At 40.5% G+C, this 17,706-nt stretch overlaps 1 protein-coding gene, 2 long non-coding RNA genes and 14 other non-coding genes across 21 annotated transcripts in view; all 17 read right to left on the bottom strand.

The window, feature by feature from the left end:
* Window positions 1-724: 724 nt before the first annotated feature.
* LOC115381189 (uncharacterized) lies at window positions 725-3,479 on the bottom strand. The gene is made up of 10 exons (XR_003930404.1): window positions 3,417-3,479; window positions 2,921-2,967; window positions 2,711-2,748; window positions 2,201-2,244; window positions 1,958-2,011; window positions 1,734-1,768; window positions 1,495-1,554; window positions 1,288-1,327; window positions 1,024-1,084; window positions 725-821 (listed from the first exon to the last, which is right to left on the bottom strand). It is a non-coding gene; the product is annotated as an uncharacterized LOC115381189 (long non-coding RNA).
* Window positions 903-977, bottom strand: LOC115382376 (small nucleolar RNA SNORD47). Its single transcript, XR_003930544.1, has one exon. It is a non-coding gene; the product is annotated as a small nucleolar RNA SNORD47 (small nucleolar RNA).
* Window positions 1,619-1,696, bottom strand: LOC115382380 (small nucleolar RNA snR60/Z15/Z230/Z193/J17). Its single transcript, XR_003930547.1, has one exon. It is a non-coding gene; the product is annotated as a small nucleolar RNA snR60/Z15/Z230/Z193/J17 (small nucleolar RNA).
* On the bottom strand, window positions 1,838-1,915 carry LOC115382383 (small nucleolar RNA snR60/Z15/Z230/Z193/J17). The gene has a single exon (XR_003930550.1). It is a non-coding gene; the product is annotated as a small nucleolar RNA snR60/Z15/Z230/Z193/J17 (small nucleolar RNA).
* Window positions 2,081-2,162, bottom strand: LOC115382372 (small nucleolar RNA SNORD79). Its single transcript, XR_003930540.1, has one exon. It is a non-coding gene; the product is annotated as a small nucleolar RNA SNORD79 (small nucleolar RNA).
* LOC115382369 (small nucleolar RNA SNORD24) lies at window positions 2,314-2,394 on the bottom strand. The gene has a single exon (XR_003930537.1). It is a non-coding gene; the product is annotated as a small nucleolar RNA SNORD24 (small nucleolar RNA).
* Window positions 2,810-2,878, bottom strand: LOC115382385 (small nucleolar RNA SNORD75). Its single transcript, XR_003930552.1, has one exon. It is a non-coding gene; the product is annotated as a small nucleolar RNA SNORD75 (small nucleolar RNA).
* Window positions 3,077-3,159, bottom strand: LOC115382379 (small nucleolar RNA SNORD74). Its single transcript, XR_003930546.1, has one exon. It is a non-coding gene; the product is annotated as a small nucleolar RNA SNORD74 (small nucleolar RNA).
* A 4,324-nt stretch (window positions 3,480-7,803) lies between the features above and the next one.
* On the bottom strand, window positions 7,804-10,571 carry LOC115381812 (uncharacterized). The gene is made up of 10 exons (XR_003930457.1): window positions 10,500-10,571; window positions 10,004-10,050; window positions 9,794-9,831; window positions 9,283-9,326; window positions 9,040-9,093; window positions 8,815-8,850; window positions 8,576-8,635; window positions 8,369-8,408; window positions 8,105-8,165; window positions 7,804-7,902 (listed from the first exon to the last, which is right to left on the bottom strand). It is a non-coding gene; the product is annotated as an uncharacterized LOC115381812 (long non-coding RNA).
* On the bottom strand, window positions 7,984-8,058 carry LOC115382375 (small nucleolar RNA SNORD47). Its single transcript, XR_003930543.1, has one exon. It is a non-coding gene; the product is annotated as a small nucleolar RNA SNORD47 (small nucleolar RNA).
* Window positions 8,700-8,777, bottom strand: LOC115382381 (small nucleolar RNA snR60/Z15/Z230/Z193/J17). The gene has a single exon (XR_003930548.1). It is a non-coding gene; the product is annotated as a small nucleolar RNA snR60/Z15/Z230/Z193/J17 (small nucleolar RNA).
* Window positions 8,920-8,997, bottom strand: LOC115382382 (small nucleolar RNA snR60/Z15/Z230/Z193/J17). Its single transcript, XR_003930549.1, has one exon. It is a non-coding gene; the product is annotated as a small nucleolar RNA snR60/Z15/Z230/Z193/J17 (small nucleolar RNA).
* Window positions 9,163-9,244, bottom strand: LOC115382371 (small nucleolar RNA SNORD79). Its single transcript, XR_003930539.1, has one exon. It is a non-coding gene; the product is annotated as a small nucleolar RNA SNORD79 (small nucleolar RNA).
* On the bottom strand, window positions 9,396-9,476 carry LOC115382368 (small nucleolar RNA SNORD24). Its single transcript, XR_003930536.1, has one exon. It is a non-coding gene; the product is annotated as a small nucleolar RNA SNORD24 (small nucleolar RNA).
* Window positions 9,893-9,961, bottom strand: LOC115382384 (small nucleolar RNA SNORD75). The gene has a single exon (XR_003930551.1). It is a non-coding gene; the product is annotated as a small nucleolar RNA SNORD75 (small nucleolar RNA).
* On the bottom strand, window positions 10,160-10,242 carry LOC115382378 (small nucleolar RNA SNORD74). The gene has a single exon (XR_003930545.1). It is a non-coding gene; the product is annotated as a small nucleolar RNA SNORD74 (small nucleolar RNA).
* A 2,130-nt stretch (window positions 10,572-12,701) lies between the features above and the next one.
* The window catches only part of osbpl9 (oxysterol binding protein-like 9), a 40,322-nt gene continuing 35,317 nt past the window's right edge, over window positions 12,702-17,706 (bottom strand). For all 5 annotated transcript variants that reach the window (XM_030084098.1, XM_030084099.1, XM_030084101.1 and 2 more), the window contains 10 exons: window positions 17,069-17,154; window positions 16,775-16,955; window positions 16,472-16,556; window positions 16,093-16,203; window positions 15,911-15,974; window positions 15,333-15,473; window positions 15,160-15,238; window positions 14,938-15,029; window positions 14,693-14,828; window positions 12,702-14,375 (listed from right to left, as the gene is read on the bottom strand). In XM_030084098.1, the coding sequence (XP_029939958.1) occupies window positions 14,301-14,375; window positions 14,693-14,828; window positions 14,938-15,029; window positions 15,160-15,238; window positions 15,333-15,473; window positions 15,911-15,974; window positions 16,093-16,203; window positions 16,472-16,556; window positions 16,775-16,955; window positions 17,069-17,154 (1,050 nt within the window). In that variant the 3' untranslated portion in view covers window positions 12,702-14,300. The remainder of the gene's footprint in view (window positions 14,376-14,692; window positions 14,829-14,937; window positions 15,030-15,159; window positions 15,239-15,332; window positions 15,474-15,910; window positions 15,975-16,092; window positions 16,204-16,471; window positions 16,557-16,774; window positions 16,956-17,068; window positions 17,155-17,706) is intronic.

The following is a 17,706-nucleotide window of genomic DNA, read 5'->3' as shown; positions in this document are numbered from 1 at the left end:
GATGGTTTATCATATCACATAACGCCAGAGCGCATTCACATTTCAACACATCTCTTAACTAATAAACTAGTGATGGCAAAGAGCCGACCCATCTCTTCACCATTTGTTCTAGTAGGGGCAGACAATGCATGCCCAGCTCAAGCATGTGAATACAGAGGCTGTGTCCATGATTCAGTGCACCAATTATAGCGGATTAACTTTAGTTTTAAAGTTCCATCTTAAAAATAACTTACATTTACAGCAGCATATCAATGTTTTACTTCTTTTTTTAACTAAATGCATTTGTTTAGTGACACGCTAAATGACAATGTATGTGAAATGTGCTATTCTGTTGCATCAGTTCTCCAATATGAGACCAAATACAGCTAGTGATAAACATCGTGTTCCAATTTGATATATATATATATATATATATATATATATATATATTTAATTGCAGCAACCAACAGTGACTTTAATTGAATATTTCTTGCTTGGTTTGGAGGAAAACCAGAATAGAAGTCAGTATTATAAGCACTTCAAATTCTACCCACTAGAGGTCCCACAGAGAGACAAGCCCATATTTGCATCATTCAATACTTCTATTCCACAGAAACGTGTGAGCAGTACACAGATTAAGGTGGGTTCGTAGTTTAATGCCTGCAGTCACTTCCGTAGTGAAAACCACAATCGTCTTGGCTGAACGCTAAAGTTGCTTTTGACAAGACAAATGTCACAGACAAGAACTTATTCACTTCATCTTTATTTTCAGTCACAACTTCCAGGACACCAGTGCCAGCACAAGAGCTGTAGACGCAGAGAGCACAGCACGGGAAAGACATCTGTGGAAAGAGAAGACCCATTACTAATCTGAAAACATTTCAAATAAGTGAGAAAAGACCAACTAAATGGCCGACCAAACAAAACTCAGAATAAAATGGAACGGTATGGGTTATAATCAACACACATCATTTGGCAGAATCATTTCATCACAGATTGAGAGGTCGACTTTCAGCCCAGAGAAAAACTTTGTCAGATACTCACCAGACCCAAACTGAAGCTTTACCAGGTCTTCATCTCGACCTCTTCACCATGAGATGCCAACCTGCAGGAATAAATCCATGATCAAAATGCGCACAATCATGCAATAAAATGTATCACTGAGCACATCAGCGAGAGTTACACTCCAAGCTAAGTAGGCCCAGGTGAGGCAGCCTTTGGTCCAGTGACCTTTAAAGAGGAATGAGACCCAAGCTGAACCAACCCGTCTACCTGGACCTGCTGTACTTTGTAATGCATTTAACTCACCGTGTGTGAAGATTCTGGAGCTGTCCCAATCTCACCAAGTCTACAAAGAGCAAAGGCTTGAATGAAACTGTGCAAGTGTGTGACACAGGCCCACATTTAAAAATGTACAGATCAGAATGAAGTAATTTCCTCAATTGGATCAGCGACCTGATTCAAATTCATCACATCGGTAAAATTACAGAAGCAATAACAATGCGCTTTATTTACCATCAAACATGGAAATTCCAGCAGCCCATCCCTCCGATTAGCTGGGAAGTGCAGCAGCATCTGTAACGACAGGCTCAATTAACACCTACTTCACAAAGGAGGGACACACAATGAGGAAGTGAAGCTGATGCATCAGATAGGAGCGAAAGACATTTTCTTCTTCATGTTTATCTGCTGAACTATGCAGTCATCATTGCATTCAACTTCACAAAGTGCATATTTCAGAGCGGCAACCTCACCTTTACACGAAGGTCACCGACTGCAGCAGCAGCATCTGTAACCATAGAGGCCAAAAAAATTAACACCCAACTGAAGTCACGTGCAGCAGAATCAACATATGAAGCTGATGCATCAGATAGGAGCGAAAGACATTTTCTTCGTCATGGTTATCTGCTGAACTATGCAGTCATCACTACAACAGACCAGTCCCTTATGTTAACTGTGAAACTCGGTATGAATTTACCTATTAAGGCCGATCCAGCATTTCAACCAACAGCTCTCACTTCATCAGGACCACCTGCAAGTGGAAAAAATAACATTTCTTCAAAGAGCACAAAATGAAATTTACAGGAAGTCACTCTTGTTGTACTGCATCAGAAAAAAGTTGTCTTCACTCTTTTTCAGAGAGATTCCCATTGTTTTGAAAACAAAAGTCATCATAGACAGCTGGAACAAAATGATAGCGCCAACTATTTAGGCACATTACCTGTTTTTCTGTGTCCATGGAGTGACCAGCAAGTGGAAGCGTATCTGCAAGTAGAAAGACTTAAATGAGAAACCAATACTTCCTTCACCAGCTCACATGCACTAAGCTGCACATGCCTCAGATAGTTGACATGGTGGTTGTCTGTATCGTCATCCAGCTCGTCAAGAGTAGCAAATAAATGTCATCACAGGGCATGTGAACAGGAGTGAAGACACCAATGTGCCCCTCAGGCTTTATACAGAAGCAGTTTCAGGAAAGAAGCTGCCTTTTCCTGCATGCACCAATCATTCCCATGGTGGAATTTGCCACAGTCCAATTGAACCACACCCATATAAAACATGGTCATTTCAATTCTGAAGCTGAATTTGCAATAATATTTCAGTAACAAACAAACAAAAAAAAGACATCAATCATGCCTTTTGAAGTTGGAACATACTGGACCTACAGGAAACTCCTTATGACAACATTATCAAACATCACTATGTAATGAGAAATGTGAAAGTAGCTCACCTTGAGGCCTGCTGTAGTCTCCTTCACCATCCCCAAACCTGAAAAGACAGTTTCATCAGCACTGTACAGGCTGTGTTGGTAAAAACTTGTAAGCTATGAAGCCTCAGTAGTTTCAAAGCTCAGAAATCGCTTCTGTCCACTACTCTTAAACTCTGTTCATCAGCGACTTCCTCAGCTTACTGCAGTCAAGACGCGAAAAACCAAACTCACCGGTTGGGAAAGGTAAGGCGTCCAACACCAGCAATCTCATGATGTACCTAAAGAAACAGCATCATGGTTAAAAGGATGCAACCGGAAGAAGAATCCTCGATGAGCAGCAGCGCCGGGAGCCGCTGGTTTCCGCGGCCTGCAGCTACAGCCATCGTCACATGGAGTCAGAATAGTTGGCGTTTCTTCACATCGACTCAGATGTCCCTACCAACATTCATTTCATCATACAGCCAGCAGACGACGCGACTTTGCTTTAACGTTAAAGATAAAACAAACTAAAATGAACTAAGAGCCTCGGAGTGTGTGAGCGCGCCATGCTGAGCTACAGCTACTTGGCTGAGGCCTGCTCACATGTTCCGCTACTGCTACACCCGAGCATGAAGACAGCGCTGCGGCAGAGTGAGCGTTGACCGAAACATACTCTGAAAACATTCAGGTAGAATTTAAAGCTGGCCAGAAACAAATAAAGCGCAGATAATCATTGAAACTCCTTTACCTTTCAGACTACAGAGGACCAAGAGAGAGTCAGAGGGAGCCCGGACTTTATATAAGAGGGCTCGCAAAGGCTGCTGGGAAAAACAGGCGGAGACAGCTCGCCTCCTCGTGACAAATCCGGAGGAATGTACCAACTGACACTTAATACAGGAATGTACCAACTTACCAATGTACCAAACAGCATGGTGAAAACCAGTAAAACACACAACTTGCCCACGGCAGACGCAGCGTGGTGGAGACCAGCGCGGGTTAAAGCAGGTCGTCGCGTTCAGTTTCGGTGACTTTGGTTCCGTCCCACAGCGCACAAACATAAATCACAGGTGAAAATGAACTGGTGAGTGTCTGCAGCTGTCCTGTGATGGAACAGCAACTGGTCCAGGGTGAACTCCTGACTTCTGTGGATGAAGCATTATGGGATGGATGAGATTATGGGATGGTCTCATTTTCTTTGATGAACAAAGACTATTATAGAAAAGGTGCAATAAAAACTGCCTCAGTTTAGCAGGAGTTTCTTTTTGAGGCCTTTGAAAGATGCTCTATACTGGATTGAGGTCAGGATTTTTACATTTTCAGGTTTTTCTTTCTTTTCAAAATCAAGTTTAGATTGAGGGCATTTTGGGAGACACGCAGGTATCTACATTGGTTGAACCTTTATAAGTTGTACTAATGTTGTTTACAATGTTACCTGACTCTCAATGTGGATGAAGTAATTAGGGTTTTTTTTTCCGGGAACAACCACAACTAAGATTTGAAACCATACTTCCTTAAGATCAAATGCACCTGGGGTGTGCAACCCGACAAACTGTTACAAAGTGTACAATGACGACTATTGTTGTGCTGATGGTAGGATACTTACACAAGCATAATGTGCCATATACTTCACTTTATCAGTCTCAGTCTGACTCCACTGACCACAGTGAAGGTTATTAAAACAAGGTTATATTTCTCCTCTATGAGAAAAACCATGCACCATGTGACCATGTCCAGCTGACCTGATTCAATTTGAGATTCCCTCTACCTCAACACGTGGGAATATGCATGGGTTTTAGCACGCATGAGGCTGAATTTTAAAAAAGAGATTTGAAATACTGTTTTAGGGAAGACCAGACAGTAGGGCTTTACAGTAATACAGTAATCTAACCGACAAGAGGTAAAAGCATGCATAAGCACCTCTGTGCTGGCCTGAGCGAGAAATGGGCAGACTCTGGCTATGTTCCTAAAACAATAAAAACCAATCTTTGTTATTTTTTAATACATGGGATAAAAGTCAGCTCAAAGTAAAAAAAAAAAAAAATCACACCCAAGTTCTTTACAGATAGTGCTGGTTTAAAATCTTATAGTTTGTCTGAAAGATTCTCTCTCTGGTATTTGGGACCAATAACTAAATCCTCAGTTTTGTCTTGGTTGAGCTGTAGGAAATTCACTGCCCTCCATGACTTGATGAGTGAGATACAATATAAAAGGGTTACTATTGGCTCTGAGTCATCAGGAGACACAGCGATGTAGAGCTGAGTATCATCAGCATAACAGGTGTAGTAGAAGAGCAGAACTATAAATTTCAGGAGAATCGTTCATTTCTGGAAACAAGCACCAAAATTGGCACACATACTCCTCGGGGTATCACTCTTTTGTTAATACCCATTTGACACCTAAAGCTTCAAGTTGGCAGCCATTTTTCAAGAAGGCCGTTATTGAGTACTTTACAGAAAAACTACGCTTCATAAAAAAAAAATCACGACTTGTAATTTTTGAAACATTTTGGTGTGAAATCATAAAAGTTTGACTACGTCGAACTTAACTCAACTTTATTTAAAAAAAAACTTTCAAAACAATTGCTGTTGGCACACAGTGCTGTACATAGTCATAAAAAATAAAGTGCAAGATAAAATACAAGAAGAACAAGGAAAACAGTAAAATACATTAATAAAGCTGTAAAAACAAGAACGGAATCTCAGTCTGTGTTAAAAGCCAAGTTATTGAACTGTTTTAAGATCTCTTTTAAAAATGGACAGTGGGCAGTGGCAGCTCATTCCACACCAGGAAAAAGCTTTGTCCCTCCTGAGCTTCGGCTTGGACTTCAGTACCTCCAGGAGCAACTGATCAGCTGACCTGAGGCATCGAGCAGGAGTGTAGAGGTGAAGCACCTCAGAGAGGTTAGGCCAGATTGAGACCATTCAGAGATTTAAAAACAAATAAAACAATCTTAAAATGAAGTGTAAATTGCATGAGCAGCCAGTGGAGGGAGGCCAGGATGGGAGTGATGTGTTCCCTCTTATGTGCTCCAGTTAGTAGCCGAGCTGCAGCATTTTGGACCAACTGGAGACGTGCGAGGGACGACTGGCTGATTCCAAAATAAAGTGTATGACAGTAATCTGGCCAAGATGTAACAAAGGCATGGATTACTGTCCCAGAGTGCTCACATGCAAGAATAGGCTTCACCTTAGCCAAAGAAGCTGGACTTAACCACTGCATTTATTTGTGGATTGAATTTAAAAACACTGTCCTTTTTAAAACCCAGGTTTAAAACGGTAACTTTCACATATGGAGCCAAAGGGCCCAAGTCAGCAGGTGGAGGTTCACAGGAGTCACTGGGACCAAATACTATCACCTCTGTCCATTTTTTATTTTTGTCATTAAACAAAAACAGATATGAAATTTGGAGCAAAAAAAAAAAAAAAAACTCTTACTCACTGGCTTCCTTCTACCATATTCAGTCCTGGAACCATAATATTCTGCTAAATTAAGTGTTCGTGTCACATTTGACTCAGGTAAAATGCATGGTAGTGTTCATTGTAGTACTTATGAGGTTTTGTATGTGGAGCATCTTCTTGCTCAAGGCTTCTAAACTAGACATGACACGATGCAGTGCTGGTGTTAGTGGTAAGGAGGGGCACTGAGAGACTTGCAGCAAAACTTTAGAGTTGTAGCTCCACAGAGCAAATGTCAATGTCTAACCTGAGCACGCTGGTGGCACCACTGCTGCGAAATTCAACTTATTCAGTCGATACTGGCGCCATGCTTAGTGTCAGTGAGTAATAAATTCAGTGGACCAAATGCAACCTAATAAGCCTCACATCAGTTAGTCGGTGTAAATTACATGTTTTTTGAAATAGATGTTTAGTTTGATAGCCTGCCTGAATGAAACGTGAAAGATCGTCCATAAGTGAGGTGAATACCCACTCTGTCGTAAACAAAAACAATCACGTGTAAACATCTTGTGTGAAGCTATCTCACTGTGATTAACTTTTAAACCACAACTTTTTAACAGCTTTCACCATGAAATTAACTTACTCCTTCCAATGAACTTATTTTTTCTAAAACATTTTAATTTATTAGTCTTACTAAATTATCGATGTCTTTGACTCAAAGCCATTACACATGTATTTGAAAAACTGTAACAGTGTATGACAATAGTACAAACATAGAATGAAAGGATATAAAACATGACATTTATGTTTAAAATAAGTATTTAGTAAGTCCATTGGTATTGGAGTAAGCCTCTTTTTCTGTATGTCCAGGTCAGCTATAATGGTACTTGACAAGATTCTCATTTTCTCACGAGATTACACACTGAGAAGTTTGACAACCACTTGTCATGAGAGGAAAACGTGTATTTTTTCATCATATAAAGTACAAATATATAGGAAATCCAGTGAAACGGAGAAAACTTCATTAATCCTCAAGAGAAATTTACATGGATTAAATGAAAATGTGTCCTACTGTACAATATGCCTGTTTATTCATTTAGAATGCTGTAGAAGGAATAATTCTGTCGACAGTTTATCACGAAATGCAAGAACGCCTTCACAGCTGAACACATCTTATGAAGTAGTGATGGAACAGAGCTGATCCATCTCTTCACTATATTTGCTCAATCAGGGGCAGATACAATGCACATCTTGCTCAAAGCATGTATGTACAGATGTTTTGACCATGATTCAATACAGTCAGTATAGTGGATTATACTTGAACCCTTTTAAAGGTTCCAGCAATTTTCAAAGCAAGTGCATTTCTCAATTAGTGACATAATGCTAAATGACAATGTATTTGATATTCACTATTCTATTTTGGTTCATCCGTTGCCTTATATAAATGCAAATGCTGTTAGTGTGCAAATTTAATATTTTTTAGTGTTGAAATTTCAGATTGCTTTTTAAATTGTAGAAAACAGTGATTTGCTGTATGTGATCTAAAATGTGAAATGCAAAACAGAAGTAAATTCATACTTCAAATTCTATCCACTAGGGGTCCCACAGAGAGACAAGCCCATGGTTTGCATCATTTAAGGTGGGTTTGTAGTTTAATGCCTGCAGTCACTTCTGCAGTGAAAACCAATCATCTTGGCTGAACGATAAAGTTGCTTTTGACAAGACAAACGTCAGAGACAAGGACTTATTCACTTCATCTTTATTTTCAGTCACAACTTCCAGGACACCAGTGCCAGCACAAGAGCTGTAGACACAGAGAGCACAGCACGGGAAAGACATCTGTGGAAAGAGAAAAGCAATTACTAATCTGAAAACATTTCAAATAAGTGAGAAAAGACCAACTAAATGGCCGACCAAACAAAACTCAGAATAAAATGGAACGGTATGGGTTATAATCAACACACATCATTTGGCAGAATCATTTCATCACAGATTGAGAGGTCGACTTTCAGCCCAGAGAAAAACTTTGTCAGATACTCACCAGACCCAAACTGAAGCTTTACCAGGTCTTCATCTCGACCTCTTCACCATGAGATGCCAACCTGCAGGAATAAATCCATGATCAAAATGTGCACAATCATGCAATAAAATGTATCACTGAGCACATCAGCGAGAGTTACACTCCAAGCTAAGTAGGCCCAGGTGAGGCAGCCTTTGGTTCAGTGACCTTTTAAGAGGAATGAGACCCAAGCTGAACCAACCCGTCTACCTGGACCTGCTGTACTTTGTAATGCATTTAACTCACCGTGTGTGAAGATTCTGGAGCTGTCCCAATCTCACCAAGTCTACAAAGAGCAAAGGCTTGAATGAAACTGTGCAAGTGTGTGACACAGGCCCACATTTAAAAATGTACAGATCAGAATGAAGTAATTTCCTCAACTGGATCAGTGACCTGATTCAAATTCATCACATCAGTAAAATTACAGAAGCAACATCAATGCGCTTTATTTACCATCAAACATGGAAATTCCAGCAGCCCATCCCTCCGATTAGCTGGGAAGTGCAGCAGCATCTGTAACGACAGGCCCAATTAACACCTACTTCACAAAGGAGGGACACACAATGAGGAAGTGAAGCTGATGCATCAGATAGGAGCGAAAGACACTTTCTTCTTCATGTTTATCTGCTGAACTATGCAGTCATCATTGCATTCAACTTCACAAAGTGCTTATTTCAGAGCGGCAACCTCACCTTTACACGAAGGTCACCCAACTGCAGCAGCAGCATCTGTAACCATAGAGGCCAAAAAAATTAACACCCAACTGAAGTCACGTGCAGCAGAAGCCACATATGAAGCTGATGCATCAGATAGGAGCGAAAGACATTTTCTTCGTCATGGTTATCTGCTGAACTATGCAGTCATCACTACAACAGACCAGTCCCTTATGTTAACTGTGAAACTCGGTATGAATTTACCTATTAAGGCCGATCCAGCATTTCAACCAACAGCTCTCACTTCATCAGGACCACCTGCAAGTGGAAAAAATAACATTTCTTCAAAGAGCACAAAATGAAATTTACAGGAAGTCACTCTTGTTGTACTGCATCAGAAAAAAGTTGTCTTCACTCTTTTTCAGAGAGATTCCCATTGTTTTGAAAACAAAAGTCATCATAGACAGCTGGAACAAAATGATAGCGCCAACTATTTAGGCACATTACCTGTTTTTCTGTGTCCATGGAGTGACCAGCAAGTGGAAGCGTATCTGCAAGTAGAAAGACTTAAATGAGAAACCAATACTTCCTTCACCAGCTCACATGCACTAAGCTGCACATGCCTCAGATAGTTGACATGGTGGTTGTCTGTATCGTCATCCAGCTCGTCAAGAGTAGCAAATAAATGTCATCACAGGGCATGTGAACAGGAGTAAAGACACCAATGTGCCCCTCAGGCTTTATACGGAAGAAGTTTCAGGAAAGAAGCTGCCTTTTCCTGCATGCACCAATCATTCCCATGGTGGAATTTGCCACAGTCCAATTGAACCACACCCATATAAAACATGGTCATTTCAATTCTGAAGCTGAATTTGCAATAATGTTTCAGTAACAAAAAAAAAAAACAAAACACATCAGTCATGCCTTTTGAAGTTGGAACATACTGGACCTACAGGAAACTCCTTATGACAACATTATCAAACATCACTATGTAATGAGAAATGTGAAAGTAGCTCACCTTGAGGCCTGCTGTAGTCTCCTTCACCATCCCCAAACCTGAAAAGACAGTTTCATCAGCACTGTACAGGCTGTGTTGTTAAAAACTTGTAAGCTATGAAGCCTCAGTAGTTTCAAAGCTCAGAAATCGCTTCTGTCCACTACTCTTAAACTCTGTTCATCAGCGACTTCCTCAGCTTACTGCAGTCAAGACGCGAAAAACCAAACTCACCGGTTGGGAAAGGTAAGGCGTCCAACACCAGCAATCTCATGATGTACCTAAAGAAACAGCATCATGGTTAAAAGGATGCAACCGGAAGAAGAATCCTCGATGAGCAGCAGCGCCGGGAGCCGCTGGTTTCTGCGGCCTGCAGCTACAGCCATCGTCACATGGAGTCAGAATAGTTGGCGTTTCTTCACATCGACTCAGATGTCCCTACCAACATTCATTTCATCATACAGCCAGCAGACGACGCGACTAGGCTTTAACGTTAAAGATAAAACAAACTAAAACGAACTAAGAGCCTCGGAGTGTGTGAGCGCGCCATGCTGAGCTACAGCTACTTGGCTGAGGCCTGCTCACATGTTCCGCTACTGCTACACCCGAGCATGAAGACAGCGCTGCGGCAGAGTGAGCGTTGACCGAAACATACTCTGAAAACATTCAGGTAGAATTTAAAGCTGGTCAGAAACAAATAAAGCGCAGATAATCATTGAAACTCCTTTACCTTTCAGACTACAGAGGACCAAGAGAGAGCCAGAGGGAGCCCGGACTTTATATAAGAGGGCTCGCAAAGGCTGCTGGGAAATACAGGCGGAGACAGCTCGCCTCCTCGTGACAAATCCGGAGGAATGTACCAACTGACACTTATTACAGGAATGTACCAACTCAATTGCACCGTGAAAACCAGCAAATCATACACAACGTGGTGTAGAAAACCAGCGTGGGTATAAAATATTTCGTTCGTTACGATCATTTGCTGTTTTCTTTGTAATTACTGCACCGCAGTGGGAAGTGTAGCTTTGTACTTATTATAAATTTCCCAATTCTTTTTGTCTGGACTGGACTTGACTTGTGGGTACTCTGGTTCCGTCCCACAGTGCACAAATGTGAATTATAAGATAACTGGTGAAATTGTGAGTGTCTGGTGAGTGTCTGCAGCTGTCCTGTGATGGTCCGGTCCAGGGTAGACCCTGACTTCTCCCCATCAGCTGGGACTGAGCCCCCCTGACCTGGATGAAGCTGTAGCTTATAGGGTGGATGTGATAATGGGGCAGTCTCATTTTCTTTGAAGAACAAGGAGTCGTATTGAATTAATCACCTGAACCAGCCCCATCTTATTTTAACAGTAAAATCATTTTCGGGCCTGTGAACGGTGCTCTATGCTGGATTGAGTTCAGGGTTTCGTAGTTTTTCCATTTCCTATATTCAATAACTTAGTTCCACATTGCAGTCTAAAAGTTTTGGTTGAATCTATGATACTAAGTCACTTTGCTGCAGATGTATATTCAGTGAGCAAGTTTCATTTTACCTGCAGATTTGTTAATGTTTCGCCAAACATGGTAGGCAAATTACTATTAAATTCACAGGATATGGTGTTGTAGTATGTCAGGATGTATTTTTTTCAGTCTCTGGATACCCACACAGGTTATTTGATGCCAAGTAGAACATGGATTAAGCTCTGCATATTGACAGACTTTTGCAAATGACACAGATTATTATGAATTCAGTATTTTCACAAATACCAGTCCATAAAAACAGTAAGGCTGTGGGATAATACACTTTTAATCAAATTCCTGTATACTGACTGGGAACACCGCAAACCACAGAGGAGGTCACTTTGAAATCCAAAATTAAATAAAAATGAAAATATGTTATTCTGTACACTTTATTAGACTGATATGGTATAATGTTGCCTCACAGCAAGAAAATCCCTGGTTCAGTTCCATGTTTGAAGTTCCATGTGAAAATTGCATACAATGATCTCACAGAACACAGACATGCATCTTTTGGTGAAGTGGTGCCGCTAAAATGTGCAGATGTGCATGGGATTGTTTCTGTGTTTGCCCTTTGATGCACTGGTGACCAGTTCAGGAACCAGTCTCTTGGCTTCACCCATCGACTCACTGTTGTTGCCTCCAGACCCCTACAGTCAACAGGACACAGGTTTAACAGGAGCCCAAGTCATTAGCATTGCCGGGACTCTCTTGCAGATCAACTCCTTTCTGGTTCCCTTATTACAGTTATTCCCAATTGAAGTCCTCAAGTCCCCATCCAAAATGTTTTAGATGTTTCCTTCTTCCAACACACCTGATTCCAATGACCTGTTCCTCATCGAGCTCTGCAGAATGTGTTGGAAGAGGGAAACATCTGAAACATGTCGGACAGGGGGTTCCTTAGGACCAGGATCGGAAAACACTGCCTTACAAAGTAAGGTCAGATAGCTAAATTGAAGAAGTACTATGAAGACAATAAAATCATCTGAAGATGTTTTGAGCAGTGTGACTCAAGACGCTTTTCTGCAGAAGCCAAGACAAAATCTCACAGGAATCAACTCATGGAGATTTAATATTATGCATCAATAAACAGGAGAATCGGATACAATCACCAGTTATGATGAGAAGGAAATAAAAAATACATTTGTTGGGATTGCTTCCTATAACAGGCAATACTGAGTGATACAGAAAATAATGGCAAGGCCTCTATTCAACAGAATTTCCGAAGACAAAAACATGAAGGAAGTAAAGATAAAATAATTGCTTGAGATTTGGTAAACCCCTTAATTCAGCTGGATAATTATCAAATGCATTACTTTGTTTTCATCAGAACAAATTCCACATGAGGGGACATTTATCTTTCACCGTATTTGAATCAAGCACCAGCAAAAAAGCTTATGTCCTTCAACCTTATTTATTCAATCTGGCTTGAGAGACATCATGAAACAACTGTTGAATGTTATCCACACAAAGACAACAAGAGGGTCTGCATTGACTTGCTACAGCATTTTCAGGTGAAAATATTTTATTTGTTTGTTTCATTCAAATATTGTATTTAGGCCCACTTTATATAGCTGTAAATGAGAAAGTGAATTTAATGAAGCAAAGGTGTACAGCAGGATAAATATCACCCTCTATGTTGTTCAGAATTTAGGAAAACATAAAAAAACAGAAGAAAAAAAAAATCACACGAGGACTGAACAGTCGGGCTTGATGCAGCACTGTGAAACTGCAGCAGTGCTTCCAAGATCTCCTCTTGATTCCTCACTTTCAGTCTCTTCACCCTTTAGACTGAAGACCAAGGTGACTGGCCAATGCCAGAGAGGAAACAAGTATGGAGTGATTTGCAAAACAAATAGGAGATTCCCAATTCACAATGACCAACCGCCAGGAAACACAAAAAAACAACATGTAAACAATCATTTGTTCATAAATGCCTTCAGCTAAAACGGAGACTTCTCAGCGAACTATTGTCTGTCCTAATGAAAGTCCCTTTAACCTTTTTCTCTTAACATTTTTTGGCATATTGGACACTAAAATTTTTCCTTTGACCAGCAATGTAAATTAAATTTATCTGTATTGCATATATTTATAAATCAATCACAACTCTTTCAATCAGTGTGAGTTTAGATGCTATGGCTTACCAAGGACTTAGCCTCTGAATTAACACTGGAGACACAGAACAATGTGAATTATCTAAAGTGTGGAAAATTTAACTCAGAAATGGGAGGAAAACACTGAACGACTAACATGGAATGATTCCTAAAGATGTAAATAAAGCCATCAAATTCATATCCTCAAATATTTTACACTATTGCCAGAAAGAAAAATAAACAAAAAGAGCATTGAAAATAAAATAAAAAAAGAATATATATCCATTATATGTATATCTATATATAAACAACAGTTACAACTAGTCGCAGGCAAGCAGAGAACTTCTCTCCCGCCCCTTAAAGATTCATCCGGTCCACCGTTATAAGGCTGTCAGACTCTGGGAGGGGGCAGCAGCTTTCTTTCCTCAGTCACCAGATTCCCTGAGATGTAGAGCACAGTTTTACTCTTCAAGCTTGACTTGAACTGAACATCAACCACAGACCTCTTGCCTCCCCCTCCCAATAAAAGCATGTGTGTGGGGAAACGAGTACTGCTCAGTGCTGCCCAGGGAGCTGCTGGATGGTGTGGTGGTTAAGCTAATGGAAGGAGTCGAGAGACGAGTTGCGTCGGCTCTCCTGACTCCACCCTGTGCTGCCGAGTCTCATGTTGGCAGGTGGTGGGTCTCGATGGTGGTGGAAGTAAGATTGCCCAAATAAGGGGAGGAGCTTTACTAATATTCATATTACATCTTAGAGGCTTTTCATTCATTTCCATATTGTTTTACAGTCAAATGCTAAGCAGTGTACATCTTCAATCATCAGTCATATCAAGGCTTGGATAAGAAGTGGTTTTGCAAAAGAGTTCTTATGAAGACTCTGATCGGTGTGCATTTCTTTATGCATATGTATGTGTGTTTATTAGAGTGTGGCGGCGTCTTCTCACTGCCTCTGAGAGGCAAATCTCTTTAATAGCGGTTCGTCGTAGACCCAACACTCTCCATCTTCATGGAATAGCTGAAAAAAACACAAGTAAAAGCAAACATGACACTTTGGCACTGAGAGCATCTTCATCAGCACTCATTCTGCATGATAACCAGAAAGACATTCAAACGTTCAATTTCAGCAACAAATGCATGAAGGTGTGCTGTCACAGTCTGACACTTCCAACTTTATGCCCGCATTTTTCTGTTGAGGCTGAAATTTAGGTCCACGTGCATAAGATGTTTTAGATTTTTAGGGAGGAAGATCTGTCTTCACATCTCCGTATTTTAAGAACACAAAGGTGCATTTTCATGCAGTGGAAGCTAAATAACAAAGACAGAAAGCCTCACCCTGGTCTCCCACTGCTGCTCGTTCTCCTTTCGCTCTCTGGCTTCAGCTCTCTGTTTCTCCTCCAACCGGTGTTTGGCTTCCGTTGCTGCATCGATGTCTTTTAGCTTCAGGTTTACCGTCACATCTCTCCACAGTCTGATGGAAACAAGCGTGTGTTACTATATTCAAAGCATTTTCGTTTATGAATGATTCCACTGCATGTTATGAACATGCATTGGTTGAAAGTGAACTTCAAATTTCAGACCTTCGGGACTCGTACTCCAGCTGATCTTCCAGCTTCCTCACTTTCTTCTTGATGATGCCCATCCTCTTAGTGTCTATGAACACTGTGTTCTCCTAAAAAACAAACACACTCCAAAGTTAAAGCAATTCACAAGAAAAAAAAATCACCACCAGTCAATCAGATCTTCATTTGGACTAGTTACACTAACAATTGGTAGCTGTTTTATTTAAGAAAGGGACTCACTCCAGTTGTCCATTTGGCGTACATCACTCCGTTCCATTCTCCTTCGATGGAGCAGAAAGACTTCTTGTCATTTGGTGCACTGCAAGAGACACACAAAAATTTAGGATATTGTCACTTGGTGTTGTCAGGGTTTATAAACGACCAGCAAGACTATATTTAAATATTCCTCTTACAAAATCTCAGCAGTGATCCTGTGCTTCTTTCCTCCATAGAAAGGCTTGGTATGAAACACGATGTTTGCACTGTAGCCAGACTTTGAGCAGGAGATGTTGCACTCTCCACCCAGCTCCACCCACGGCACAGTCAGAATAGACCTGGACAGAACCAACAGCAGGACCAACATCAAACCCTGCTCCAGATGTGAGGACAGAATCTCCAGCTCCCGTTTGGTCAGTGAAGACTGAGGAACACTCAGAGAACAGAGACACCTCTTTGGACAGCTTTGGTGCTCGGGTAACTAGAATAACAATAAAAGTTTATAGTTTTACCAGTTATTTCTGCACCAGCAACATTTAAAGGGAAATATTTCAACATGGCGTCTTGTTAAAATAAAAATGAAAATATCTGATCTTATGAAAAGCATTCTCATTTTGAGTTGAGTACTTTAGATTTTCATGATTTATGAAACAACTGTAAAGAACAAGAAAGGCTTGAAATATTTCTGTCTTTGTGTAATAAAATCAAAACATATGGAGTGAAAAAATGAGGTGACTGAAAACCACAGAATAATCCAGTGGTGAGCCATACATACCTTCCGTATCCATTTGGAAATGTAAGAATATAATGCTCATCATGCTCCAAACATGACACACAGCCTGGATGAAGAAGAGGAAAAACGATTTAGGGAGAAACGATTTCTCAGTTTTGAAAGAATACTGATACAGGGCATAAAACAGTGTATTTCAGAATATGAGAAAAAAGTACGACATGTACCTTGCCCAATGTTGTGGACACCTATGGACATGCCTAGAAACTTAGACTTGGTCCAGATGTGAGCATTAAACTGGATCTTCTTACTTAAACACTCTGCGTAGAATGCAGAAACTACAGGAAAAAGAAAAGATTAGTAAAAAGTGGAAACACATCAACAGCGGTAAAGCAAAGTTATCAAGCTGTTTCACCCTTACATTTTGAGGGTGACTTACTATTAAAGCAATTACTCTAAAAACACATGGGTAGTGACCTTTTTTTAAATCAAATATTATAGACGTCACAGTTGGGTGATTTTTTTTTTTTTTTTTTTTTTTTTTTTGTATTTTAATGTTTCATTAGTGCTGTGTAGTTACACATAAGAAGATGGACCAATACTCACTGGGTGGGTGGTGAGAGACCTGCTCTGCCACAAAACACACACTGTTGGGTGACGACCAGGGAACTGGGCCATCTGATACAGTCTCCTAGCAGACACCACAAAGTAAAAATAATGAACAGAAGAAAGAATGACCAAACAATACTGATTTCCACATTATGGTTGCATGCATTTTTATTCTAAGGCCTGATAAATCTGTAGGGAGTGACTAGTGTGACCAGATAAAAAGTGATTAAAAACAGACACAGACACTGGGCTGGACCGATGACCATGTCTGCAAAGGCACATGACGGCACATGATCTCACCATGGGTGGAGACAGCTCCTCCGTCTCGACGGGAAGGTCCCAGTGGCAGTAGAAGACTTCACCCAGGATTGGGTTGTATGGCTTCTTGGCCACTGAGCCTTTCCTTCCTGCATGGAAAGCTGACAGGTACCACTTCACCACCTGAACCATGCGCTCTTTGGGCTCTGGCTGCTCAGCAATACTGGAGGAATCAAATGAGGATCTTAATGATGGATTGCAATGCTGAACCACAGATAAACAGAATGACGACAGCTCTAACACACTGTAAACAGAGACTGAGGAAATGATACAAACCTCACAAACAAGTCTGGATGTGCAAAAAAGTCTGCATACATTTCTAACAAGGATCTCCTCTCAAGAATAAATGTAGGCAGAACCACCTGCAGAACACATTGATGAAAGACAGGTATAAGAGTCGTGAAGACAAAAAAGCTTACTGACATAAGTGTAAACAAATGTGGCTCAAAGTGGCTGAAACATCAACGGCTACATTTACATGAGAGAATCAAAATTAAATCCGTAGTAAGTGGCTGGTTTACTCAGATTTTAAAGCAGAACTAAATAATTTCTCGATCACGTACAACTTCATTTCATTTTAAAGTAATTGCAGTTGTTCTGCGCATGCACATTCCCTCGTCCTGTTATCATGAAGCTCATGTTCCAGGATGGCTGCCCAAAGCAAGCATTGGACTCAAGCAGGGATAATTATTTAATGGAAGTCTTAGAAGACATGGATATAATGAAAAGAGTGAATGGATGAAGCATAAAAACGCAAACCTTCTGTCCAAGTTAATTGAATACTTAATTCCGAACCTAAAAACATGCAACCATGGCCATTGTCTCACTCAATAGTTACTGGCTTCAAAATGAAGAATAAAGCTACACCTTTTCTCTCTCTAAAGAATAAAGAGTTGAAAACATTGAAACTTAAT

Source organism: Salarias fasciatus, chromosome 23 (assembly GCF_902148845.1).
Source record: "Salarias fasciatus chromosome 23, fSalaFa1.1, whole genome shotgun sequence".
Lineage (NCBI taxonomy): Eukaryota > Metazoa > Chordata > Actinopteri > Blenniiformes > Blenniidae > Salarias > Salarias fasciatus.
The sequence above is the reverse complement of the archived record's forward strand: the minus strand, read 5'-3'. Positions and strand labels throughout refer to the sequence as shown.